At 56.2% G+C, this 24,596-nt stretch overlaps 12 protein-coding genes across 12 annotated transcripts; 9 read left to right on the plus strand and 3 right to left on the minus strand.

The window, feature by feature from the left end:
* Window positions 1-72: 72 nt before the first annotated feature.
* On the plus strand, window positions 73-2,167 carry N657DRAFT_666378 (ornithine carbamoyltransferase). Its single transcript, XM_062795333.1, has 4 exons — window positions 73-215; window positions 280-893; window positions 952-1,654; window positions 1,710-2,167. Exons 2-4 carry the CDS (start codon window positions 546-548, stop codon window positions 1,751-1,753), a joined length of 1,095 nt encoding a protein of 364 aa, XP_062643763.1. The 5' UTR covers window positions 73-215; window positions 280-545; the 3' UTR covers window positions 1,754-2,167.
* N657DRAFT_580604 (acetolactate synthase) lies at window positions 1,987-3,014 on the minus strand (the record flags this gene model as incomplete). Its single annotated transcript, XM_062789471.1, has 2 exons — window positions 1,987-2,167; window positions 2,227-3,014. The coding sequence occupies 2 exons, from the start codon at window positions 3,012-3,014 to the stop codon at window positions 1,987-1,989; spliced, it is 969 nt and encodes a 322-aa protein (XP_062643764.1).
* Window positions 3,015-3,652: 638 nt separating this feature from the next.
* Window positions 3,653-5,054, plus strand: N657DRAFT_556394 (uncharacterized protein; the record flags this gene model as incomplete). Its single annotated transcript, XM_062787942.1, has 7 exons — window positions 3,653-3,863; window positions 3,935-4,167; window positions 4,335-4,356; window positions 4,423-4,475; window positions 4,527-4,697; window positions 4,749-4,957; window positions 5,000-5,054. Coding segments are annotated over 7 exons (954 nt in total), but the record flags the coding sequence as incomplete, so codon positions are not given.
* Window positions 5,055-5,971: 917 nt separating this feature from the next.
* On the plus strand, window positions 5,972-6,785 carry N657DRAFT_649568 (uncharacterized protein). The gene has a single exon (XM_062793753.1). It carries the CDS (start codon window positions 6,245-6,247, stop codon window positions 6,479-6,481), a length of 237 nt encoding a protein of 78 aa, XP_062643766.1. The 5' UTR covers window positions 5,972-6,244; the 3' UTR covers window positions 6,482-6,785.
* A 751-nt stretch (window positions 6,786-7,536) lies between these two features.
* On the plus strand, window positions 7,537-8,679 carry N657DRAFT_556759 (uncharacterized protein; the record flags this gene model as incomplete). The annotated part of the gene is made up of 2 exons (XM_062787949.1): window positions 7,537-7,607; window positions 7,665-8,679. Coding segments are annotated over 2 exons (1,086 nt in total), but the record flags the coding sequence as incomplete, so codon positions are not given.
* Window positions 8,680-10,505: 1,826 nt separating this feature from the next.
* Window positions 10,506-11,141, plus strand: N657DRAFT_649571 (uncharacterized protein). The gene has a single exon (XM_062793754.1). It carries the CDS (start codon window positions 10,828-10,830, stop codon window positions 11,074-11,076), a length of 249 nt encoding a protein of 82 aa, XP_062643768.1. The 5' UTR covers window positions 10,506-10,827; the 3' UTR covers window positions 11,077-11,141.
* A 721-nt stretch (window positions 11,142-11,862) lies between these two features.
* N657DRAFT_683999 (DENN-domain-containing protein) lies at window positions 11,863-15,434 on the plus strand (the record flags this gene model as incomplete). Its single annotated transcript, XM_062796630.1, has 3 exons — window positions 11,863-12,523; window positions 12,581-14,881; window positions 14,947-15,434. 3 exons carry the CDS (start codon window positions 11,863-11,865, stop codon window positions 15,432-15,434), a joined length of 3,450 nt encoding a protein of 1,149 aa, XP_062643769.1.
* A 477-nt stretch (window positions 15,435-15,911) lies between these two features.
* N657DRAFT_693334 (uncharacterized protein) lies at window positions 15,912-17,163 on the minus strand. The gene is made up of 2 exons (XM_062797211.1): window positions 16,751-17,163; window positions 15,912-16,686 (listed from the first exon to the last, which is right to left on the minus strand). The coding sequence occupies exons 1-2, from the start codon at window positions 16,962-16,964 to the stop codon at window positions 16,358-16,360; spliced, it is 543 nt and encodes a 180-aa protein (XP_062643770.1). The 5' UTR covers window positions 16,965-17,163; the 3' UTR covers window positions 15,912-16,357.
* A 1,085-nt stretch (window positions 17,164-18,248) lies between these two features.
* Window positions 18,249-20,957, plus strand: N657DRAFT_239992 (DUF726-domain-containing protein). The gene has a single exon (XM_062786372.1). It carries the CDS (start codon window positions 18,412-18,414, stop codon window positions 20,767-20,769), a length of 2,358 nt encoding a protein of 785 aa, XP_062643771.1. The 5' UTR covers window positions 18,249-18,411; the 3' UTR covers window positions 20,770-20,957.
* A 256-nt stretch (window positions 20,958-21,213) lies between these two features.
* On the minus strand, window positions 21,214-21,642 carry N657DRAFT_532767 (uncharacterized protein; the record flags this gene model as incomplete). Its single annotated transcript, XM_062787745.1, has 1 exon — window positions 21,214-21,642. A coding segment is annotated over one exon (429 nt), but the record flags the coding sequence as incomplete, so codon positions are not given.
* Window positions 21,643-22,266: 624 nt separating this feature from the next.
* N657DRAFT_684003 (TPR-like protein) lies at window positions 22,267-23,314 on the plus strand (the record flags this gene model as incomplete). The annotated part of the gene is made up of 4 exons (XM_062796631.1): window positions 22,267-22,299; window positions 22,360-22,483; window positions 22,536-22,842; window positions 22,900-23,314. The coding sequence occupies 4 exons, from the start codon at window positions 22,267-22,269 to the stop codon at window positions 23,312-23,314; spliced, it is 879 nt and encodes a 292-aa protein (XP_062643773.1).
* Window positions 23,315-24,016: 702 nt separating this feature from the next.
* N657DRAFT_684004 (uncharacterized protein) lies at window positions 24,017-24,294 on the plus strand (the record flags this gene model as incomplete). The annotated part of the gene is made up of 2 exons (XM_062796632.1): window positions 24,017-24,204; window positions 24,264-24,294. The coding sequence occupies 2 exons, from the start codon at window positions 24,017-24,019 to the stop codon at window positions 24,292-24,294; spliced, it is 219 nt and encodes a 72-aa protein (XP_062643774.1).
* Between the last annotated feature and the right edge of the window lie 302 nt (window positions 24,295-24,596).

Consider the following 24,596-nt stretch of genomic DNA (forward strand, 5'->3'; position numbering starts at 1 on the left):
CGATGCCCGTTCCAGAGTGGGGACAATCAAAACCAATCGATCAACACGAATTTGTCACTTTTCACAGTGCCAAAATCCCAGCACCAGCAGAACGGCAATTCGACAATCAAGGGCCGCCTGTCGAGGACATTGCGATTTCGGCCTCACCTGGATCATGAGTGATAGGGTTGGGTAATTGCTGTGCGTCAGAGCGGACTGTCTACCCAGAAGTGAATGTATGACTGCCAACCAAACCTGTATCTAGTAAACGGAAACCAAGGCGCTGACTGATAAGAAAAGCTTCTTGACTTGCAGATCGACCAGGCCGTTCGTTACATTAGGTGGAAATTTTTAGAGCTTGTGTTGACTGACTCACGGTCCCATGGCTACAAAACACCAAAGCCCTGACAATCTCCAGATCTCATCCCAAAACCTGACCTTATCGACTCTCTCGTCTGGAAAGGCCGGAACCGAGCACACATAAAGACAACTTAGCCAACTGGGAGTCCTGCCGTAGAAGACCTCCCTGAATCAGCTTCCAGTTGTTTTCCACGGTTTTCACCGCTATGTCTCCTCGCGCTGCTTGCCGCACCGTCAAATCCGCCATGGCTCATATCCAGACTCGTTCGATCTCCAGCACCACGGGACCTAGGCATCTGTTGTCCATCAGCGACCTCAGCCCAGCCGAGTTTACCAAGCTCGTCCTCAATGCCTCGTCGCACAAGGCCGCCGTCAAGGCCGCCTTCGCCGCCGGCGAGCAGCCTCCGAAACCGCTCCACGGCTCCCTGATGGGCAAGACCGTGGCCATGATGTTCAGTAAGCGCAGCACCAGGACCCGTGTCTCAACAGAAGCAGCCGTGCAATTGATGGGCGGTCACCCAATGTTCCTGGGCAAGGACGATATCCAGTTGGGCGTACGTACCCACTTCCCCTCCTTCCCCAATCTCCTCCATTCACTAATTCACCTCCCAGGTAAACGAATCCCTCTACGACACCTCAGTGGTAATCTCGTCCATGACCTCGTGCATGGTCGCCCGTGTGGGCGCGCACAAGGAAGTCGCCGACCTGGCCTCGCACTCTTCCGTGCCCGTCATCAACGCGCTGTCAAGCGACTTCCACCCGCTGCAGACCATTGCCGACTTCCAGACCATCCACGAGAGCTTCTCCCCTTCGCGCTTGCAGCCGCCCCCCTCGGATGGGTCGAGCCTGGGGCTGGAGGGGCTCAAGGTGGCGTGGGTGGGCGACTCCAACAATGTGCTCTTCGACCTGGCGATCGGGTGCGTCAAGATGGGCGTTGACATTGCCGTCGCTTCGCCCGAAGGGTACGGCATTCCCGAGGCGATGAGGAAAGTGATTCTCGCGGCCGCGGAGGGCGTCGCCACGCCCGGCAGGCTGTTTGAGACGACGGTGCCCGAGGAGGCGGTCAGGGACGCAGACATCCTGGTGACCGACACGTGGGTGTCGATGGGCCAGGAGGTCGAGAAGCAGAAGAGGCTGAAGGCGTTTGCCGGCTACCAGGTCACGAATGAGCTCGCCAAGCGCGGTGGTGCCAAGCCCGATTGGAAGTTCATGCACTGCCTGCCGAGGCATCCCGAGGAGGTTGATGACGCGGTGTTTTATGGCCCCAGGTCGCTTGTCTTCCCCGAAGCTGAGAACAGGCTTTGGGCTGCTGTTGGTATGTATTCGCCCGGTCTTACTTACCAGGGAGGACTCTGCTAATATCACTCCAGCTGCTCTGGAGGCATTTGTGGTCAACAAGGGCAAGATCCTTTAAACCCGCCATAACGTTGGCATTTTCAGCTACATTATTTTAATCAAGCAGGCGTGGTGTCAGGGTGTAAGGTACAGAAAAGTTCACTGATACCAAAATAGTCTTGATTTTTTTTTTTTTTGAAAAGGATCCGAAACATTGATCAGTTATATTGTTGTCACTCAAGAGACAATCCCCCACTGATACATGATCTCATTCTCCATGTCTTTCTAATCTTCAACCACGAAGAACACAGTTTAGCCAGGGGGAAGCTGGCTGGCGTCGACAACCTCGTCGGCCTCCTTCACCGGGGTATCCTCGTCAGGGCCATACAGAGGAGAGCGAGGCAGAGCCATGAGACCGGTGCGAGCCGACTCAAGGATGCCGAAAGGCGCGATGAGCTTGAGGAAAGAGTCTATCCTGGATGGCTTGGCAGACCTGCGCACACAAGTTAGCATATGACTCAGGAAGCTTGGCATGCTGGGCTCTTGACTTACACCTCGACAATGCAGCTGTTAGTGCTGATGTCCAGAACCTTCCCGCCAAACTGGTGAGCAAAATAGGTGATGCTCTTCAGATGCTCATGCTTGTGGCGCAGTGCCTCGCTGGCAACCAGCCGGCTGGGGTGGAAGTCCTTGGCTGTGTCCGCCAGGGTGTTCTCGGCGACCTCGTGGCCGTTGCCCTCCGCCTCGGGGCCATCGGCCGTCATCTCGCGGTGGTGAGCAAGCAGCTCCTCAAAGTACTCGGGCCCAAGAATGTTGATCTTGGCCAAGAGCAGCTCGCGCTGCACGAGGGGAGCGTTGGTGTAGTCCAGGACGGCCCACACAGGGACCAAATCCTCCAGCTGCCGTCGTGCCTGCTCAACGACGCCATCCTGGCCCGTGAGCACGATAGTCATACGCGAGAGATCCTCCACCTCGGTGCTGCAAACGACGAGCGAGTCGATGTTGAAGCCGCGGGCGGCCAGGATACCGGAGACACGCGACAGCACACCGGGCTCGTTCTGGACGAGGCAGTTGAGGACATGGCGCTTGGGAGGGGCGGCGGATGGCGTAGGGGTCTCGTAGAGAATGTTGGAGACAGCGGCTTGAGCGGACCACGACGGCGGCTGGTCGAGGGGCAGCGGAGCTTGCCGGCGGCGGATGGCCTTGTAGGCGATAGCCGAGGTCGAGCTGGTAGAGCTGTATCGGGAGGTAATCAAGGGCGCCAGGCGGGGGACATCCCGAGCCTGAGGCGCAATCCTGCGCCATGCCGGCGAGGAGGCGAAGAGGCTGCGAGATGCCATCTTCTCGAGTCAATTGCGAGGCCGGCGGGCCTGTCTGCTAAGGAAGATGTCGTCCCAAGCTCGATTTCAATTGAGCCGATCTCCAAGCCTTGGAGCTTTATAGTTTCCAGAGTGAGTCACCCCAATCTGGGGAGGGAGAGAAGGCAATAAATAAAAAGTGCTGTGGCCGTTTCGGTCAATCCTCGTCACAACCGAAGTTGTGGAGAGGCGAACTTGCATTGGCCAATTCACTGAGCTTGGTCCAGGCCCAGCTCCGAGCCCGGGGGAAATGGGTGGGCTCTTACAGCATTACCATCCAATCAGAGCCGGTGAATGGAGAATATGTTTTTGCGAATTCCGACTCAACCTGCGGATGGGACATGGCGCAGTGCATTTACTGGCCAATGCGGACTGCGCGCACAGTGTCTGCTGGGTTCCACAACAAATGTCAGCCTTGTGCGTTTCAAGTTTTCGAGTTCCAGGCTGTCACGGAATGTTTCCCGTCGAAACCTCGGAAACTGGCAGCACTTCTTTGTGGCGTTCGTCTTCTCTGCAACAACAGTCATCGCGACAATCGTGCTGATTTTAAATACTCTTGATTGACCTCAGCTTATCGACCCATCCTGCGACAATCGTTGACGCCGAGGATTTGTAGCGCAATGGACGACGCCGAGCGACGCAGCGCGAAGCGCTCTCGCTTTGACCAGACCGAGCCGGAACCTCGCCGGTCCCGCTTTGACCGCCGCTCTCGTTCTCCCCCGGCTCGCAAGCCCGATTCTGCCCGTGACCGCGAACGTAGCCCTCTGTCTCGGTCGCGCGACACACCTTCCGGCTCAAAGTCCCCTTCTGTCGACCCCGCCGCAGCTGCCGGTAGGCTCTTCCACGCTTGCGATGCAGCTGTCGAAGGAATCTTGTTCTCTGTCGCTAACCGTAGACTTTAGCCGCTGCTGCTGCACGTATCAATGCTCAACTTCAGGCTCGCAAAGGCATCCAGCACGTCGATGTTCCCCCAGTCCGATCGAGCTCCGTCTCAAGCAGTAATGCTGCTTCCGGCCCCGGCACGAGCACTATCAATGGGGAGATGTACATCGCAGATGGCGACTACATCAAGGATATTGAAGTCAACGATCTGCGCAACCGATACCTCCTGACAAAGGGCTCGACCCAGAGAATGGTAAATTACTCCTTGGTCATCACACTGATCTGTCATCAGCTCCTTGCCATGCTTATGGCTGCTCTTCCATGACGCTCTTGTGCGGGACAGTCTTGCTTACTTGAAGCATGATAGCTCGCACAAGCACACCCTCGTTTGCATCTGCTGACCTCGGCTGCCTGATCTAGATCAAAGAAGAAACCGGTGCTGGTACGGCCACCTTGAACCTTCAACTGCTGTTTTGAGAACGCCGATTGACTAGTTGAATCTCAAAAGATGTTACTACGCGTGGAAGCTACTACCCGGACAAGAACATGGCGACCCCCTCGGTATGTTACATGCTCACGCACACCAAGGATCACGCTGACTGTCTTTGGCAGAACCCGCCGCTGTATCTCCATGTCACCAGCACGACAAAGGAAGGCTTGGAGAAAGCTGTGGCCAAAATTGAGGAACTGATGAAGCAGGAGCTTCCCCAGCTTGTCGATGAACGCCGTTTCCGGCGTAGAGATCAGGAGCAGGCGCCTGTGGAACGCGATGAGTTTGGTCGAGTAAGTGATGGGCTGGTATCTCCCCCATGACCGATCCCTAACCGTGAACAGCGTAAATGGCCCGAGGAGAAAATTCCGATTGGTCTTGAGCCGGTTCCGGGGTTCAACCTCCGTGCTCAGGTCGTCGGCCACGGTGGCGCCTACGTCAAGCATATCCAGCAGGAAACCGGCTGTCGTGTGCAGATCAAAGGCCGCGGCTCTGGCTACATGGAGGCTTCTACGGGTCGGGAGAGCGATGAGGACATGTTTCTGCACGTTGCGTAAGTATGGCTTTCCCGGTCTGTCTTGGGTTTTGTTAACAGCCACAGGGGACCTGATCCCAAAATGGTAGAGAAAGCCAAGGAGCTCTGCGAGGATCTCCTGGCCAACGTTAGGGAGCAGTATGAGGAGTTTAAGAGCCGCCCGCCCCGTAGCTACGGTGGTGGCGGCGGCGGCTATGGTGGCCGGGGTGGTGGCGACTCGTACCACGGCTACAACAGAGATAGCCATCATCAAAACAACAGCCACAGCTACACCAACTCCCCCGCGCCTGGAGCCAGCGCATCGGTCACGCCGCCGGCATCGACTAACACTCCGACGTCGGCCGCCGACTACGCCGCTCAGTATGCCCAGTATTACGGCACCGATCCCTATGCGGCCTACGGGGGCTACGCGGCCTATGTTCAGATGTACCAGCAGTGGGCAGCTGCTCAAACTGGTCAGGCCGCCGCCACTGCTGGTGCTCCGGGAGCTTTGGGGACCTCGGCATCGCCTCCTCCTCCGCCTCCGAGCGAGGCTGCACCGCCTCCGCCTCCGCCGTCTGCGGCACCACCTCCGCCGCCTCCGCCTGGACCGCCGGGTGCGGGTGGTTATAGTGCGGTATGTTTGGTCTCTGGGATATACAGATCTCGTCGTTAACAGTTTTGTTAGGTGCCTCCGCCGCCTGGGCTCTAGTTTTGCCTACAGAGGAGCGTAATCCTGGTCACCCCTGGAGCACGGCTTAGGATTGGGAGACAGATAGGGACGCGGCACATCGGGTTGCGTTGGCTTAGTGTGAGTGTGGCCAAGTATCGACAATGCTCACTGGTAACCCAAAGTAGACACTGCTTTTAGGCAGACCTCTGGTCCTGGTTTCGTTGAGCGCAGTGTGAAATCTGGAAGAATCTTCATACGTCATGCTTCGGTCAGCATTTACCTTCCTTTGACAGTTAACTTAGGGAAGTGCCCAGCGTGAGCCTACAGATTTAGGTTCGTAGAGTGGCGCGGTTATTAAATAGATAGGTATCAATTCATCGCCTCAATGTCAGATTTGATGTCAAATATGGCTTTTGGTTTTGCGGAACGAGAAACCCGTCGTCGACGAAGTCAATTCGGCCTGTCCGTACCCACTCATGAGCACTGAGTCCTGGCCCATCATGCGGTTGCTCGGAAGACTATCTGGTTAAGGCCAATGACATGACTCCAGCCAGCACGATCGTCCTGGAACTGGGCCAGTTCCTCCAACGTAACCCGTCTAATCATTGCCCTGCCTTGCTGCGTTCAGGGCCCTCTGTCAAAGCACTTCGAGCATGCGCTCGAGACGCGTCATTCTGACTCCAACCTTCGTCATGTACTACTCTAGCGTATATGGTGATTTGTGGACCGATTCTGTCGGTCATTATATTTCGTCTTCGCACTCCCTAGAGCATCATCTTCCCATCTACCAATTTCAATTCGGACCCAACCCATCCCAGGACTCAACTTTCCTTGCAGCTGCTCGAACTGCTGTTATTATGTGCAACAGAGCACACGAGATCCCTCTTTGAAACCGTCATCAAGCTCACCCAGAAAGGTCACTGGCGATGGCCTCGCAGACAGTGGAAGAACAATGCTCCGAAGACCTTGTCCGAATTCGGATTGACAGTCTCCCGGACCATGACGTCCTCATTCCACCGCTTCCGTCAACGATGTTAAACGGTCGAGCTGAAGAGAACGATCGAAGCCTACCTGGATTGACAGAAAGCCGCACATTCCGTAAGCAGACGACCGAGGAGACATACTCGTCGGAAAGAACGAGAACGAGAGCGTCATGATACCGTACACCATCCAAGACGCCATCCAAGATGCTGCTGCTGTACTAGCTGCCAGTGCTCGGAAGCTTCTGGCGCAGTACGCCGTTTCCGCGGCTATGGACATTCGGAAGCGGTTCGCAAAGGAGCTTAGCGCCACTGAGCTAACGACCTGCATCAATAATCTCGAGGTCAATCCATTGTTGGCAGTGGCGTGGAATGCGCTCAGTCTGGAGATTAGGAGGGTGTTGGTAGCAAAGTGGATGACGGGCAAGGACAGTGTTGTTGTTGTTGTTGATTATTAAGGTAGCGAGGGCGGATTCTTGCAGGCATGTAGGGACGTCCTGTGCTAAGCCTTACACAGTATAGCTGAGGTGCGGGTTTGTCTCGGGTACGGTCGGCTATACCTTGTATATACCCTTCCAGTAATAACACTCGTAGTCACTTATACACGAGCCAGATAATTGATCGGCATCATCCATACTTGATTAACTTCGGAGTACTCATCTCCTAGGATTCGTGACAGCTTTAGGTATATCGCATTGCAATATCATTATTCACCCTTGAAAATGTCAGTCAGCACACTGAGTGGCGCCGAAGCTGAGGACTGTCGTGATCTGAGACTACTTGGATGATGGTGTTGTGGAGTGATGCCATGAACCATGCCATCAATCTCAGGCTCCATCCAGATCGGAACGGTCGAGCCAAAAGGCAACTCCGCACTGCTGCTGTAGCGTATGTGGGGCTGGTGTTGGAACTCCCGATTCAGTGCCCCGCAAAACGCCATCGCACCAACATTCCCGCCTGCAACAATGAGCCACCAACGATACCCATCCCATGAGACGGCCAAAGAACCGCACTCGGTGTCTCTTAAAGTTCTGCGGTAAGTAATAACCCGGCCGTTTGTCAAGTCAACAACTGATTCTTATCTATCAACCAGACTGTCCCGGCCATCCCTCGTCGCCCAATACCCCCTCCAACCGCCATTCTCCGCAACATCTCATCCTCCGCCTATACCGGCCTCCCTCGCCTACAGTTCCAATGGCTCTGCCAGCGCCCCACCGACAAACCCAGCTCCCTTCGTCCTAAGCCCCATCCTCAACCTACCCCCGTCCTTCGGCTCGGCGTATGTAGGCGAGACCTTCAGTTGCACTCTCTGCGCGAACCACGACATTCCTCCGCCGTCCATAACCGCCGAAGGGCGAATACCACCACCGCCCGCAGCGGCAGCAACCGCGGCTGCCAAGACGATCCGCGATGTGCGCATCGAAGCAGAGATGAAGACCCCTTCCTCCGGGACACCCATCAAAGTGTCCCTGCTCCCCTCCACCCCAGCCGAAAACACAGCACACGACGGCAACAGCAGCGACAGTGGCGTGGACCTCGAGCCCGGCACCTCCCTTCAAAAGATTCTCTCGTTCGACCTCAAGGAGGAAGGGAACCACGTACTGGCCGTGACGGTGTCGTACTACGAGGCGAGCTCGCTGTCGGGCCGGACGCGCACGTTCCGCAAGCTGTACCAGTTCATCTGCAAGGCGTCGCTCATCGTGCGCACCAAGCCCGGCGCGCTGCCTGTGGGAGACAGGGGCCAGCGGCGGTGGGTGCTGGAGGCGCAGCTGGAGAACTGTAGCGAGGAGGGGGTGCTGCTGGAGAGCGTTGGGTTGGAGCTGGAGAAGGGACTGGGGTATGAGGATTGTAATAATTGGGATTCTGACGGTGGTGGTGATGGTGATGGTGATGGTGGGGGATGGGCAAGGGGGAGGAAGAGGCCGGTGCTGCAGCCGGGGGAGACGGAGCAGGTCTGTTTTGTTATTGAGGAGGAAGAGAAGGGAACGGCGGTGGAGGTAGAGGGCCGCCTGGTCTTTGGGATTCTGCAGATTGGCTGGCGGAGTGAAATGGGGAATAGGGGGTTTTTGTCGACAGGGAAACTGGGAACGCGGTTTGTCAAGCCGAAAGAAAGGAGTTGAGGGGGGAGTTTGCAGTCAGAGTAAGGGATCTAGCTTGCGCAATCTTTTAGCTTGAAGCAGCAATATATTGGGGCTGGGGACTGAGAATAGTTTCCTGATGTCGGAAACAGAGCAGGTTTGCCGAGATTGGTTATAATATTCCTTGGCCCGATGTTATAACTAGGAGATGAAGAGGAAAAATGAATACCAAGGCATCGAAGCTGGGTCGTTATGGATGTAGAACACCGCAACGTGATGTTCTTCATTGAATTGTTATTCTAGAAGTCGTTATATGTTGGTGTTGAAACCTGGAACCATTGTAGCTGGCTGGTAAGGCCGTTTTTTTTCTTCTTCAGGACCACAGGTTTCAGACATACCTAGACTGTAAGGAATCAGGCCTTGTGCGCAGGTCACAGAGACCTTAGTCTGGTTTCTGAGCCCGTCCCAGTAATTCAGTCGTTCGACTACAATCCAGCCCTAGTTTCCAGGTTGTTTGTTAGCGTGGTACACAGAGGGTACTACTGGGATTTGGACATGAAGGGAAAATAAAATCCAAGGAAAAGGAAAAAAAGGTTCCGCGCTAACAGCCAAACCAGCAACAGCAGTGTTGAATGTACATGTTTACGTGTGCTAGCGTCTATCTGTCTAGATGGCTCGCTACATACCCGTGCCGTTCAAAGCGGAGCAAGCAGCGCCTTAGCTGATCCAGCTGCGACGGGTAAGGAAGAGCACCAAACGGAGTGAGCTTGGCTCGATTTGATATAAGCATATTTGAAGACAGAGTCAGCGCGGCAGCGTGAACCTGGTTGCCGGAAGATCCTTCCCGTGGCCGTGTCTGTGATCAAACGGACCGGCGGCTTCGAGCCTCTCGTGCCGTCTGGGCAGATATGATGCTTTCTCCAGGGTCCTGCCGCTGTTGTGCCTCGTCAGGTCTCTCAAAAGCGTGGCTTGAGTTGTTTATGACAGGTGAAAAAGGCAGCCCTTATCCCCACTGGCTTTGAGGCACACGTGCCTCTGAAGTTCCTTTCTCACTGTTGCAACCTGTTGTTTGTTGATGGATCGACTAACAACCGGAGAGTTGCCTGTTCGGGACGCTTCCCAGAAATGATGCTCGGATTGGTGGTTCGCCACCGATGAACCGGCTACAGGCTCGATGTCAATTGACGACTGATCAACCGTCATGCGAAATTCTTACCCATGTAACACAGTAGACAGTTTCAGTCGCAAAGGGGGGCAAACTTCATAGTGTACCAGTACATATGTCGCGGTCAGCCTTCTGTGGGAACGAGCAAATCTCTAGGGGTCTACGGATCCGTACACCTGGGGATGCTTCTCCCCATGTCGCAGCATCTGAACCCCTGGTTTTGCCAAGGATGGCTGCATCTCACGCGTCCGTGTAGGGGCTGATCGGTGAAGGAACTCTGCAGTGTAACAGCAAAATCCTACCGTCAACGGGGTTGTCGGACTTGCCTGCCGCCCGATGGAAACGGCAAGCTGGAATCGGCGGCAGCTGCAGGAATGCTGGCAGCATCTCGACGCCTATCGCCATCAACCTCGTTCCGGGTGGTGCTGCTTGCTGCCGTGGAACATGGGACTTACTTGCCTCAACTCAAGAAGAGGAGAGGCCAGGCAGGTTCATGCTACTGAGATGCTGACATCTCCGCTTGTCCACGCCCAACTATTTTGAATCAGAAGCGCTGCGGTGAGTGAAAAGCTGATCAGCGACCATCTTGCCCTGTTTGGAATCTCGGTGTTGTCGCCAGCAGACGACGTAGGAACTGCCATGTGGCGTCTAACTCAGATCGTGGAAAAAGAAACAAGCCCCTGCAGCTTTCCGGGGACGACTTTTGGATCGATTGCTTCAGTGCCACTTACGGAGGTACCTAACACAGCTTGTCGCTGCAGAAGGAGAATTTGCCCAGGCCAACCATGATTTATCCAGCTGTGTACATCCGTAGGTGCAGCCATCACACACCCAAGATAGGATGGTAGTCTGCAGTGGCTGGCTTTCCAATGACGGCGTTGGACAATGTCTCTGGACAGAACAGCGTCAACTAGATCAAAAGAGCCCACACGTATGTAACGCGTAAATCGTGGGGCTCCTGGGAAGAACCCACCGGAAACATGCATGTTCCTGGTGGAAGATGGGTCCCCGAGATGCTGTTGGTGGTCCCGCTTTCTGGCTGTCTGGTGTGCATGCGATCGGCAAGCGTGGTCTGTTTCGGGCAGATTGGAGTGAACATGGATGCTTCTCATCCCCAGACCCTCCATGAGTCCACCTCGAAAGTGCCTCGTGTTGGGAGGATGCCGCCCGAATGGAAGAGATTAAAGTGCGTGCAGAGTGGATGTGCCTGCTGTTGGAGCTACAGCTTGGCTGGAGTTGTTTTCTTTGACGGCTTAGCATAATTATTAAGAGCCACACACACTCTGGACGGTCTAACGTTAACCACCTGGGCAGCTTTCAAACCGTGTGAAACCTGGGATGAGCAAAGCGAAGGGCCCAGTGTGTGGGGGCTTGTGATACGATGGAGATATGGCCAGCAGTGGGGCTAAATTAATACCCCAATGCAGGGGCATGCCGCAGCTCAGAGCAGGGGTCGTAGTTAGGCCCAAAAGATATTCGTACCCTTTCAGGAACGAACCTGAAGACGCAGAAAAAGTTGTCCACGAAGCCCTCCGAACAGGTGCAAACCAGCACCAAATATCCAGCCCATCTCCAGATTGGCACCTGGATGGGAAGCCGTTGACAAGAGCCTGGCAATACTGGGTGCTTGTGGTTCCATTTTCGCGGACTGGAGGTGGCTCACTTACCAAGTCCTCGTGGCCCGCTCCTGATCTGCTTCAAAAGCCCCCTCGCCTCCCGAAGTCTACCCGCACATCCTGAGACCCGATCACATTTCATCCAATATTGTTTCCAAATCGGTGCAGTGGGCGGATCTGTGCACGTACTGCTACGGTGGCTTTTGCAAGTTCTCGGCCCAGATCCCTTGTCTCTGGACACCGACATTGAATCTTGAATCGAGTTGCACCAAGTCACCATCACTCCCCAGAGTGCACGCCAACGGTTCCTACTCGATTACGATACCGAGAACCGACACAAATCGGCCGATGACAGCAGCTCGGCCGGGCGGGGACGACAGGAACATTACGAGGAAGTAAGGAGAAAAACAGTTCTGGGGAAAGTGAGGGATCATGGATAACTCCACGCCGCTCGCGGACTACTTTTGGATTGCTGGGATAGAGCACATCGCCTATGACGATGTCCCGGCACCTCAGCAGCCCCAGCAGCTGGACGATACGATCGTCGAGGACGGCGAGGGAGAGGATACCGACACCTCAATAGCGAGCCCATCGCGGGCCACGGCTCGGCATTCCCGCCAAAGCTCGACCAACCGTCTCTCCACCATCTCTAAGCTCTCCATGTCTCCCTCGCTTTCTGGTGGCGAAGGTAGGGTGCTGGAGGACGTCGACGGCAATACTAGGAGTAACCGCAGTAGCGCCACCATCCGGCCAATACCGCCTCCAAACTTTGGCGCTTCCAATACCAATGGTTTCGGCGGAGGGGAAGGAATCGGGTTTGATGGGTTCCCGGCCGACTTTGACTTTGACAAGGCTCTTCTCAAGTTTGCTGCCGAGCGGGAGAACTTTCTCGACGATCTCACCTTCAGCGCTGGCGCGAAGATCCAGTCGAGGCCACCAATGGTCAACCCAAGAACCGAGAAGCTAAAGGCCGAAGATGTCGACGCGAGCGGGAGGAAGAGCCCTCTTAGGAGCATCCGCGGCAGCATCCGCCGCAAGATGAGTTTTAGGGATATGAGCAGCGTGCGGAAGCAGCCCATGCCCCCAAGAGCGGGTATGTTGGAACAGACGGCCGACACGTTGATTCCCAGTACTGACCTGCGTTATCCAGCTTCGGTTCGCACCGCAAAGCGCCTCAGCAACTACAACTCGGTCATCCCCCCTCCCGAGCCGTTGAACCTGGACCCCGACATGCATCCCCTGAAGAGGCGATTCGAGCCCGTGTTGCTCGACAGATACCCTCAACGAGATGCCTCGGCGGACGAGCTGGCGAGGAGAGGCAAGTTCCCAGACTACGTCCCCATGTTCGCCTTTCCCAACGACATTCAGATCGTGTCCTCGGACGAGCGTCCACGGACGACATGGCACGGGTTCACCATGACCTCGGACGATAATTCCAAGATCTACGGCATCACCGTCATCGTTTGGACCGCGCTGAATGCCGAGGTGGCCGAGGAGGTCGAGAAACGTTGCGAGATATGGCGGCAGAGGCACATGAGTAACGAGGAAAGGGAGCTTGCCGCCAGTCTGGGCGTTCGCCTGGCTGCCGAGCGGGCACATCTCTCCCAGCTGCTGGCGAAACTCGGAACCGTACCTTCGGGCTCGGCGGCCAGAGAATCACTCGACGAGCAGATCAGTTCGGTGGAGGAGAAGATCGCGCTCATGACAGAGATGCTAAGGCCGTTGAGACACGGCGCGGCATCCAAAATTGACGGTCTCACAGCCGGCGAGACGGGCCTCTGGACGCCACGGGCGTTCGGCATCCTTGGCAGAGATCCTTCCAAGATGGGCTTCTGGAAGGAATGGCTCAGGGCAGTTGTCGTGCCCATGACCGACGGCGCGGTTTTGCGGATCCCCCCAAGCTCTCCGAAGGTTGGGCGCTGGCAACCACTGGAGCGCTACGTCGTCAACCTCTGCACCGAGGCATTCAGCCCCCTAAGCTCTCTAACCCAGGTTGAGTTGGGCGTGCGGGAGCTGCGGCTGTACGCACGAAAGGAGGCGGTCAACGAGATTCCTGGATCGCGCAGCATCGACCTCTACGCCCTTTTTCGATGCCTCTCACTGGAGAACATTGTCCTCCTATTCGAGTACGCCATGTCCGAAGCCCGCATCATCTTCCTCTCGTCACACACCGGCATGTTGCACCTTGCTTGCCATGCGTTGGCCAGCCTTCTTTATCCCTTAAAATGGGCGAGCATTTTCATCCCTGTGCTGCCGGCGCGACTCATTTCTGCCCTCGAGGCACCCTGCCCGTATATCGTAGGGGTGGAGAGACGGTACGAGAAGATCGACCTTCCTGAAGACGACTACGTCCTCGTCGACCTAGACAAGGATGCCATTGACGCATCGACATCTCCGGTCAGCCTACCACGGCAACACCGGCGAAAGCTCCTCTCCCTGCTGCAGGTAGCTGCGCCTCACCGGTTGCGGTACGGCGTCACTGCCGGGCCCCCTCCGTACGCGGTTGAAGCGTTCCCGTATGATGCGTTTTCGGCCGAAAATGAGGCGATCTTCAATCCGACCCCGGTGAAGAGCTCTTTGGGCAAGTGGGTGACGCAGAACTCGTCCACGTTTGGCGAGCCAGATCCAGCCAGCTCGATGCGCACTCCTCTTCTTAACGCCTTCGCGAAGGCCAAGATCGACACCACAAAGCTTGAGCGGCCGCCGACCAGCAAGTCAAGCAGAGGTAGCCCCCCGTCGTCCGTGTCGCCTGTGTCGATGCACTTCCCACCCATGCCCACGACGCCCGTGTCACGCAGTGATTCCGGGTTCGCCCAGACCCTCCGCGAGAAGCGTTCGGGGCACTTTGACGAGAAGTCTAGGCGCAGCTCTTCGTTTGGCATGGATAAACACCATCCACCAATGCACCGGCCAAGCCTCCCCTTTCTAAATGGGCACAGCCAGAACCTGTCGATATCCGCCATCTCTATCGATTCGCAGTCCTCGTTCGGTGGCTACGCGCCCTCCACGTACGCCCAATCCACCATTGCCGCATCAACCATCATGCCCAACATGATGGTCCAGCCGGTGCGGAATACCGAGAACACCGTTTGGGTGGAAGGACACTGCTTTAACTGGACCGTCGCTGAAGCCAATTCAATGTGCACCGTCTGTGAGGAGCGCTCGGAAGGGGACGGCCTCTACAAGTGCAACGGATGCGACTGCCTGGCGCACAACCGATGTCTGGGATTCGTGTCGCTTGTGTGTCCCGAAGCTTTCCACGCCGACCGCGTCCGAGCAGCATTCGTCCGCTGTCTAGCCAGCCTTCTGTACACGTATCGCAAGCACCTCGGCCGGCCGACGAGGGAGCAAAAGTCCCACGGGCAGCTTTATGCCTTCGATATGGATGGATTCATTCGCAGCCTGCCGTATGATCAGCAGGAGTACGCCGTCATGATGCGGGAAACCCAAGGTAAGTATCTTTTCAAATCCGCATCCCGTCGTTTCCCATCCCATTCACTAACATACTTTTCCCAGCATTCAACGAATTTATCCACGAACGCGAGCGCACGCCCGCCGCAGACCCGTCGATCCGCCTCTTCGACGAGATCATACTCGCCAAGAAGGCCCGCGGCAAACCCACTTTCTCGGCCGGCCTCTCGCGCCTCTCAACGCTGCGCGCCAGCCACGGCGTCCCGCCGAACGGAGGCGGTTTCCACGCGCCCAGCAGCACGCGGTACGCGGGCGCCACGGCAACAAAGGTGGCGGGGTACCTGTCCGACACAACGGACCACATCTGGCGCACGGCCTCGGTGCCCGTGCCGTCGGCAAAGTTCCAGGGCGATTACCGGAGCGTTGTCACGCGCGTCCCGCTGCGGTTGGACCCGGCTCTCATGCGGGAGCCCCGCGCGATTCAGGGCGTGCCGAGGCCCAAGGAGCAAGGGAAGGTTGGCGGGAAGGGGCTGGTTAGGAAGCAGGTTGCTAGTATGCTCGGACCGCCGACGCCAGACTTTAGCGTGCCGTGATCCTTGTTTGCAAGGTCTTGGGTTTTGCTGCAGGGTGGTTCTGCAATGAGTGCCCTGCCGTGGGCGGGGTGTCAGGTTAGGCTGGGTTGGAAATAAAGTTAGCTCAGACATATCTGACTGAGACGCATAGAGGATAGGGAAGAAGGATCTGATTCTGGTGGATGGTGCTCGTCCATTTGTTTCAGCACAGGGAGCGAACGGGCGGTGTAATACCTTGTTCTGTACGATAAGCATCTTGTAATCTCTCTTTTTGCCCTCCGTTCCTGTCTTGGGGACGGATAGCGGATGCATTGGATGGGGATGGCGTAGATAGCTGGATGGGATTCGCTTGGAGGTCATAGCTCAAAAGGATAGTTTTGCTGGTTTCTCTGCTGAAGTATTAGTATCGATTTGGGGTTTTGCTTTGCTTGACGAAGAAGGGAGATCGTCTTAACCTGTTGGACTGTGTGTAGGGTCGGTCAACTGAATAGTAGAGCTGCTTAGGACATAGAATTCTGAGCCTCAGGCAATCCATACAATTTGCAATGAATATCAATTCTATGACATGCGGATGAGAGGTAGTTGGGACATTGTGGATAGCGAATTGTCGAGCGGTCTCCGGGTGAGCCGCCGGAGAGGCACAGGGTGCCAGAACCCGACCGTAAGGAAACTCGACTCAAGCTCAAGCTGAAGCGACATCTCTCGCCCTGGTTTTTCGCAAGCAGGAACAGCATTTCAAACGTTTCCGCTATAGCAACTTCAACCCAAGTCCTGCGGACGACACAGTGAACATCCCACAACCCCTATACCCATCAGTTGTAGCAGTCCCGTCCAAGAATCCAAACGCCGTGTACCTGTCATGCAAAACCATGCGCTATCTCCACAAACGCTTTCCATACCTAAACCGACTCTAAAGTTATGCCACCCACCTGGGGACAAAAAAATCACTCACGCACTTTGCGGCCCTTTCCCTTGCCTTCTCCACCATCCCCGTCCTTGCCGGGTTTATCATATTTCGGCATCTTCTCATAAGCATTCGGACTCGGCTGGCGTTTCCTCCGTTTCCTTTCTTCTTCGCCCCTCCCTCTGTGCGAGTGCGAGTGGTGATGGTGCCCATCGCAGGTATGTCCGTGTCCGTGCTTGTCGCCGTCCGCACCCCCTGACCGTTTTCCACCTTCACCCTCGGAATCGGAGTCTGAAGGGGAGTCGGAGGAAGACGACGATTCGTCACTTGACTCGTCGACGGCGCGAGGGCGGTGGTAGATGCAGCATACTGGTTTTTGGAGACTCATGTTAGGAATGCCGTAAATGGGATCAAGGAAGCGGCTCGACGGTACCTTTGGATTTCTTCTTCCCTAACCCTTCATTGTCTACCACGTCGGACCGCCATTGTACTGTTCTCCCCGTCGAAGCGTGAGCACCGCGCAGGCGAAGGATGGTGTGTGTTTGAGTCTGAGTCTGCTGGGCGGCGGAGACAACAGTTGTTTCGGTTTGACTAGGCGCTGGGTGTGATGATTGCTGTTGTCGTGGCTGAGAGACGGCGGACGCCATGATGCTTGACGGTCCTTGAATGACGAGGTAAGGTATCCGAGATACGCCGTCGAGACTTCGCGATGAGTTGATGCCTGAGTTGCCCTGTAGCTTGCAGTGGCGGTTCGTCTTCTGAAACTGGCTATTTCAGAGTCAGGTTAAAGCAAATACTGGCTCATGAAACAGTAACCGGACCTTTGGAGAAGGTAGACGATGAAGCGGATGGTTTGAAGAGTTAAAGCTCTGGGTGTTGGAAATCGGTTGTCGATTGCCCCACGTGCCAACGTCAGGGTGCACTAGCTCACAACAGGCATGCGGGGCGTGACCCCCGGATCAGTCTCCAGGATTCTGAAAGGAAGCTTGTCTCGGGCCGGCCCTGGCCTTTTGACCAGGAACACACCCAAACCTCCTGCATCCATGACAAAGCCATTCAGACGTCAAGCCAGCGGCAGCCGACGAGCCGCCAACGAAGTCTTACTGAAAAATATGGGAAAATGGTTTGCCTTTGATTATTTTATCTTGGAGGCTTCACGACTACGACCCATCCTTCATTTCGTCACCCCGTTGAACAAGGTAAGTAGCGAACATATCTCTGCTGCCAAGGAACACTGTGGCTTAAAAACTCGGGAGTTGGAACACCGCAGTTGAGCTCAACTTGAAGATGCCTTGATACCACAATAGCACACCTAGTGTCGGCCTGCCAGCACATCATTTGGGAGCAGTCTCTTTCCTCACCTTTATTCGCACATTCTCTCAGGTAGTTGAGCCGGAAGCCGGTGTTCGAACAGCAGCGTTATCCTGCTGCTTCCCGCCATGGCTGAATGATCTCTCTGTTTGGGCTCACATGCAAGATCGACAAACGATGGCCCGCAAGCAATTCAGATGAAATTACACTCGGTTTGTATATGTGTGCCTCCTCAAGGCAAACGAAGTGATCAGTGTATGAATGTGTCACCACTACCATTTCTTGACACACGTTGACCGGTCGCCCGGTCACTCGACACGGCCTCGCACCTGCCAGCACCACAACCTTGACCATTTCACTTCCACCTCCAAGACATCTCCCATTCAGTCTCCGTGTCGCCAAATCCAGCCCGCTTTTCTTCTCAGAGGCGGTCCCGCCTTTGCATTTGTTTCCTGAGACCGTTCTGGTGTCATCAAACTGGAGATCGGGTCTCACCGCAGAAGGAAAGCGGCATCCTGTCGGTGCAAACAGTCAACCTGCCCGACTGGGTTCTTTCATCCATTTCTGAAGAGATGAAGTCGGTCGCTGTCGCCTAAAGGCAACCACGATCCACCTTCACATCTCCAGCCGATTAAACAACTGAGTGCGACTGCCCTGGATTCTCACTGCACACCCCCAACTGCCTGCCCCCGCGCAACTCGCTGGATAGCGCCGTCGCTCATTTCCTCGATTGAGAGAGCAGGAAGTCGCTTGGGCGAGCAAGTCCTTTCCGTTTTCGACATCATGGCCGCCTCTAAAGACTCGGCACCGTCGCTCGAGGCGGATGACCAAACATCTTCCCAAGCCTTCGAGGCGACCGCGGAAACGGCAGCAGACCAACAGAAGGGCGCCCCCGACGAGAACACCACCGAGATGCCCCCAGGCGGCAGGCCACGGCCCCACACGGTGCGGCGCGAGGCTGATCTCAGCTCGCTATTGACCCCCGGAGACAAGTCGGAGCTGACAGCCCTCGTCACCAAGACGACCGAGTCCATGCTCAAGCAGCTCACCCAGTTGTTCGACCCCGTCCGTACTCCAGACACCCAGCCATCACGCATCGCCTTCTGGAGCAATCTTCCCTACTACCTCAAGGACCTGAGCCTGAAAGACCCACTGGGCACCAGCCAGACTCGAGGGAACCAGAAGGAGAACGTCAAGCCCCCCCGCCCCAAGAAGGCGGGTCGGACGAAGGATAAGCGCGACACCGTACCGGGTGATGCTGAGGGCCCCAGCCAGGTTGAAACCGATACCACGCCGCGACTCCAGGAGCTGAAGAAGGAGGCGCTCCTGCACTTCAGGAGGTGGCAGACCGCAGTCCACAGACGAATCGGTGACATTTCTGTTAAGAAGGCCCCGGAGCCTCGGCCTGGCTCGGGTCCTTCGGGTCCTTCGGGCCCCAGAAGACGGCCGTCCTCCAACAAGAGAGTCAAACCAGGCGGTAGGACCCAACTTGAGGTTTCTACTCTTCAGGTTGCTGACAGCATGACAGTCCCGAAGGCTCCCACTACACCGACCATCATCCTGGAAGCTGACCCCATGCTCACGCAGCTGTATCCCCCAACCCCGACAACGCTCTCCTCGTGGGCCGCGGAGAAGAGGTGCCTGCTGCTCCACGCACTACTCCTCCTGCTGCTCTCCATCGAAAGCTATAGCGCTTACACCCGAGTTCTGCTCTTGAACATCGCTTCAGCCCTGCAACTGCCTCTTCGCATCCTGGCCGAGGACGAGGTCAGGGTAGGCCGTGCCTTGGCCCAGATCGCCAAGAACATCCCACCCGAGCTTTTAATGCAAAAGAAGAACGAAGACGGCAAGCCCTCTAGAAGATGGAAAGCTGGATTGGCGGGCACATCGGGTGCCGCCGGCGCTGGGGCAGCCGGTAGTTTGGCCGCAGCGCTCGAGGCGGCGCGTATCGGATCTGTGTTTGGCATTCCCGGAATTCCAGGCCCCGCCGCAGCAGGTCTTCTGGGGATCGTGGGCGAGAATAGCCTGGCCGTGGCAGCCCTGTTCGGAATATATGGCGTCAGGAGCACCGGCAAGATGATGGACCACTACCTCAAAGACGTCGGTGACTTCGCCTTCCTGCCGCTCCGCGGTTCGATCGGCGAGCAACTAGAGATTGGAAAGATCGCCCCCGAGTGTCGCCGTCTCCGGGTCGTCCTGGGAATCAGTGGTTGGCTCTCAAGCAAGGACGACCCTGTCAGTCCTTGGCAGTGCTTGGGCGACCAAAACGAAGTGTATGCCGTCCGATGGGAACTCGAAGCGCTGACCAAGCTGGGCAGATCGTTTGATACGCTTGTCAGGAGCGCGGCGTGGTCCATGGCAAAGAAAGAGATCATTGCTCGGACCAGTGAGCTCCGTTCCAGGTTCCCCAACCACTCTGCACTGAAGGCTAACGAGCATGGGCCAGTTTTCTCCAACTTGGCCGACGGTCGCTGGCCCGCCAGCCTGCTCAAGATTAGCAAGCTCATAGACAACAACTGGAACAACGGCATGGTCCGCGCCGACAAACTGGGTGCCACGCTCGCCGATGTCATCATGGGCAAGGCACAGGGTGAGCGCGGTGTTTCGCTGATCGGCTACAGTCTGGGCGCCCGTGCCATTTATGCCTGTCTCATGTGTCTAGCCGAGAAGCGAGCTTTTGGGCTGGTGGAGAACGCCATCATGATTGGGACGCCGGCACCATCCGAGTCCTTGGCGTGGTGCGCCATGAAGAGCGTCGTCACGGGCCGACTGGTCAACGTGTACTCGGAAAACGACTACATGCTGGGGTTCCTCTACCGCACCAGCAGCATCGAGTTCGGCCTTGCCGGCCTGCAGCACGTCACCGGGGTGGACGGGATCGAGAACGTGGATGTCACTGATAAGGTCAGTATCCACCCGAGATACCAATACCTCGTGGGCAGCATCCTGCGGCACATTGGCTGGGAGGATACGGACAAGGCACAGATTGTCCGGGACGAGGCGGAGATGACGTTTTATGAGGACCGGAACCGGAAGCACGAGGAACGGCGGGATGCGGTCGAGCTGGGCAGGGTCGAAGTTATGAAGGAAAACGACCATGGGATCATCCGGACCCGGATGCGGAAGAAGGGCAGGAAGTGACTGGGTTGAAGTGGGCATGCTGCCGTGGTTACCGCGTCGTCACGAGGTTGTTCAGAAAGGCGAAGTATGTTTTGGAGAGTTGCAGTTTGGCGGTCATGACGGAGGCTTGAGCTGTTAGCTATGTACAGGTTTTAGCATCCGGCGTTTAGCCTTAGTGGGGATATCTCAGGGCACGAACTTAGCATAGCTCAAACATGACGGTTACTTCGCACGTCGTGGCGCCGTCGTCGGCGATCGAGTTTCAGAGATGAGAGACCAGATCTCATCCTTGCCCCTATCATAAGTTCAGGACGTAACCTGCTTCACCCGTCATTCATTCACCCAACAGACAGCCCCAATTTCTTCAACCTTTCATCACCCCGTTGACGCCGCTTTTTACTCTCCGCCCTTCATCCCAGCAGCAGCCTCTTGCTCCGTGTCCCTTGCCTTCTTCCCTGTACCTGGACCACTCCTTACAACGAAGTATCTCCCCACCGTCTCCGCAGCACACCCCAAAACATCCCAATCCTCCACCCCTTCTTCCACTTTCCTCACCGCTCCTCCTCCTGTCCCTTTACTGCGCATCCTCCTCGGCCGCTTACACCGCCCGTACACCTCCTCCTCGGCCAGCGCGTGCTGGAGCGTCGCGAGCGCGACGGTGGCCTCGCGTATGCCCTCGGGCGTCTCGTCGCGGATGGACGAGAGCGGTTCTACGCCTGTCGTGTCAACGCGCTGGATGTCGCGGACGAAGTGAAGCTGCGCGTGCAGGGTTTGCAGCATGGCGGAGGATTCGGCGGGGGTGCTGGGCTCGGGGAGGGCGGAGAGGCGGAGGAGGTGGGAGAGGGTTTGGGGCGTTATTTTTGTTGGTTCTTCTTCTTTTTCTTTTTCTGAAGGGGTGGTCCGGGTCGAGTTCGATTGAGAGGGAGATGGTGAGGACGGGGTGGTGGACTGGGTCGGTGGGAGGAGGGTGCGGATTGCCCAGGTTGGGTTGGAGAGGAGGGCGTAGGGGTCGTGCTGCGATCGTGGTGGTGGTGCTGTTGATGGTGCATGGCAGGAGGTGGACGAGTGGCGGGTTGAGTTGAGACGGAATCGGCGGAAGAGACGGGAGAGGGGGGGGCGTTGGTTGGCCATATTGCGAGGCCTAGCTACTGTGTTGTTGAGTCGGGGAAGGATGAGATGGTGCTTTCTGATGAGTTGACGTTGCACTTGGAAGTCTGAAACCAAAAAATCCGTATTGTTGGCAATATATTACTATCTAATCACTTTCGGGAAATTATTAACCGCAAATAACGACGAGATTTATAGAGATGACCGTAATAACATTCAACGTCATTGCTCAGCTCAGATATGAGACCTGACGTTGGCCCACTTGCCCCGCCCACCCAGCACCCTCCGACCAAGTATCAAAGCCGAGTCAGCTTGGTATCAGCCTCGCAGCCCAAGGAACAACATAAACTCGCCCGCAACTTCCAGAATCGCCCCAAATAGACTCACGCATACGAACAGAACAACAACACTATGTCTCTCGACCCGCGCGCACTCGAAGACAAGGTGCGCATTGCTTCGCAACCCCGCCATGCTCCAGGCAGCTGCTGACGGCGAGGGACACAGGCCAAGAAGACCCTCCAGAGCGCATCTGGAGGCTTCAGCTTCTTCAGCAACAAGGAGGATAAATACCAAAATGCCGCCGATCTCTACGTCCAGGCAGCCAACGCATACAGGTTGGAGAGGATGAGTGCGTAACCGCCCGCAACACTCGGCATCCAACATCCACTGACCTCCGGCAGGCCAGCAAGCGGGAGCTTGCTTTAAAGCGGCAGCCGCGATTCAAAGAGACAAGCTAAACGAGCCAGACGATGCGGCAAACATCATGATTGATGCGTTCAAGGTGCTCAGGAAGGAATACCCCCAAGAAGCCCTGGAGTGCGTCAGAGCGGCCATCGACCGGTACGTGCAGAAGGGCAACTTCCGGCGGGCGGCATCCCACATGGAGAACGCGGCCGAGATGCTGGAGGTTGAATTGAACGACCGCGTCCAGGCCATCGAGCTGTACGACAAGGCCGCACATTGGTACGAGGAGGACGGGGCAAAGGCGTGAGTGGCCTCTGCTGATCCAGCTTGGGGGATGCGATGCTGACGTTGTGCGTACAGCCTGGCGAACAAGCTCTGGCTGAAGGAGGCCGACCTCCAGGCGCTCGAAGGCAACTACTACGAGGCGGTGAAGAAGTTCGAGTTGGTGGCCAACTCGTCGCTCGACAACAACCTAATGAAGTATTCGGTCAAGGACTACTGGCTCAAGGCGGGCCTCTGCACCTTGGCGACCAAGGACCTCGTCAGCGCCCGCCGCAGCCTGCAGACGTACACCGACAAGGACCCGACGTTTGCCGGTCAACGCGAGTGCCAGCTTCTCGCCGACCTGATCGAGGCCATTGATGCTGGGAACCTAGAGGTCTTCACCGACAAGCTTTATGCGTATGATCAGATGAGTCGACTGGACAAGTGGAAGACAGAGATTCTTATGAGGATCAAACACCAGATCGAGGAAGCGGATAATGAGTTCGCTTGATTTCTGACCGCATGGGTGGGGTATGGCGTTTGGGTTTGGAAAGCATGTTTATGACCTGGGCGAGTTGTGAGAATAGAAGAGCGATAAGCCAGGGAGGGGTAAAGCAGTCGCCGGAAGCAAGGTTGACTTCCATTTCCAGAATTCTACAAAAGGCAATAATGAAGCTTGTCGAGTTATTGTCTTGCACGGGTTGGGGTCCGAGGGCAGGTATGTTGCCCAACTTGAATGAAGCGCTCACCGCCAGTCAACCACTCAACTCATCCAACCTCAAACCTGAAACGACATTTACTTGACCCAACAATGCTAAGGTACGTCACCAAACATTTACACTGCGCTTGAATTATGCCCTTTCTCCTAAATGCAGTGTCAAGAACCCAACCCTGAGTGAGTGATCAAGCGCGTGCCGGCTCCAAAGTCAACGACAAGAAGTTAGGGAACAACCCCGCATTGTCAAGCGCTTCAATATATAATCCATCCTTTGCGGCTCGATGGCGGCAACGTCCTCGGAGTACTTTGTGGACGCAGAGATTGAAGCTTTCTTCAAGAGAACGTCCGCAACCCGCGCCGAATGTCATGCAAGGGCGAAGAAACTTTGTTGGCGGCAATGTCGTCCCTGTGCCCATACAGGGCGCGTGCAGCTATTTCGGAATATGTCGTCCAGTTCCGCCTTCAATCGCTGGCTCTCAGGCCTGGGCTTTGTTTATGGATCCCGTGCCCCAAGCCTCCTTCGAGGGTGTGGTTGGGGACGGGAAAAAGGAACCGGTCTACGTCTACGTGATGGGCCGTGTGCGAGGGATCACGCATCCGGACTTCATCCTCAAGAACGGCTATCCAGAGGACTCTCCTGACAACCTGCGCTGGCGGAAGAACCTCATAGGCGACGTGGCGCGGTACGTTCCCTGGTTGCCGTTCCCAATATAGTAACAAATGTGCTGATGATTTTCCGCAGTTTTATGGCGCTCTCTCGGAAGAGAGTTTAACCAGTCACCCAGGAGTACCGCAATGGTCTGCGAGAGACTTATCTCAGGGACCTCCGGCTTCTGCACTCGGCACTCCCTTCCCGATTCAGACCCATCGACCAGACTTGCATCGACTCGATGGACGACATCATGTCCCTACCCATGGTCCTCCTTCATGGAGACTTTGGTTCTTGCAACATCATGGTGGACGGAACACATCTCATCTCGTCGGTGTCAATGACTGGGCAGAAGCCGAGGTGTGCGCCTTTGGGCTCAATCTTCATTCACTTCAAGGCCTGACTGGAAAGCTCCATATGCGCAAT

This window comes from Parathielavia appendiculata, assembly GCF_033297405.1.
Source record: "Parathielavia appendiculata strain CBS 731.68 unplaced genomic scaffold N657scaffold_20, whole genome shotgun sequence".
In the NCBI taxonomy this organism is placed as follows: domain Eukaryota; kingdom Fungi; phylum Ascomycota; class Sordariomycetes; order Sordariales; family Chaetomiaceae; genus Parathielavia; species Parathielavia appendiculata.

What these genes read in the sequence shown, in the direction of transcription:
- N657DRAFT_649568 (XM_062793753.1), top strand. Translation starts at nt 6,245, where the DNA reads ATGCGCTCGAGACGCGTCATTCTGACTCCAACCTTCGTCATGTACTAC.
- N657DRAFT_649571 (XM_062793754.1), top strand. Translation starts at nt 10,828, where the DNA reads ATGCTGTTGGTGGTCCCGCTTTCTGGCTGTCTGGTGTGCATGCGATCG.
- N657DRAFT_239992 (XM_062786372.1), top strand. Translation starts at nt 18,412, where the DNA reads ATGGCCGCCTCTAAAGACTCGGCACCGTCGCTCGAGGCGGATGACCAA.
- N657DRAFT_693334 (XM_062797211.1), bottom strand. Translation starts at nt 16,964, where the DNA reads ATGGCGTCCGCCGTCTCTCAGCCACGACAACAGCAATCATCACACCCA. An exon ending in AGGGAAGAAGAAATCCAAAG is followed by an intron (nt 16,687 to 16,750) that starts GTACCGTCGAGC and finishes TCCAAAAACCAG; the next exon opens with TATGCTGCATCTACCACCGC.
- N657DRAFT_666378 (XM_062795333.1), top strand. Translation starts at nt 546, where the DNA reads ATGTCTCCTCGCGCTGCTTGCCGCACCGTCAAATCCGCCATGGCTCAT. An exon ending in AGGACGATATCCAGTTGGGC is followed by an intron (nt 894 to 951) that starts GTACGTACCCAC and finishes TTCACCTCCCAG; the next exon opens with GTAAACGAATCCCTCTACGA. An exon ending in CAGGCTTTGGGCTGCTGTTG is followed by an intron (nt 1,655 to 1,709) that starts GTATGTATTCGC and finishes ATATCACTCCAG; the next exon opens with CTGCTCTGGAGGCATTTGTG.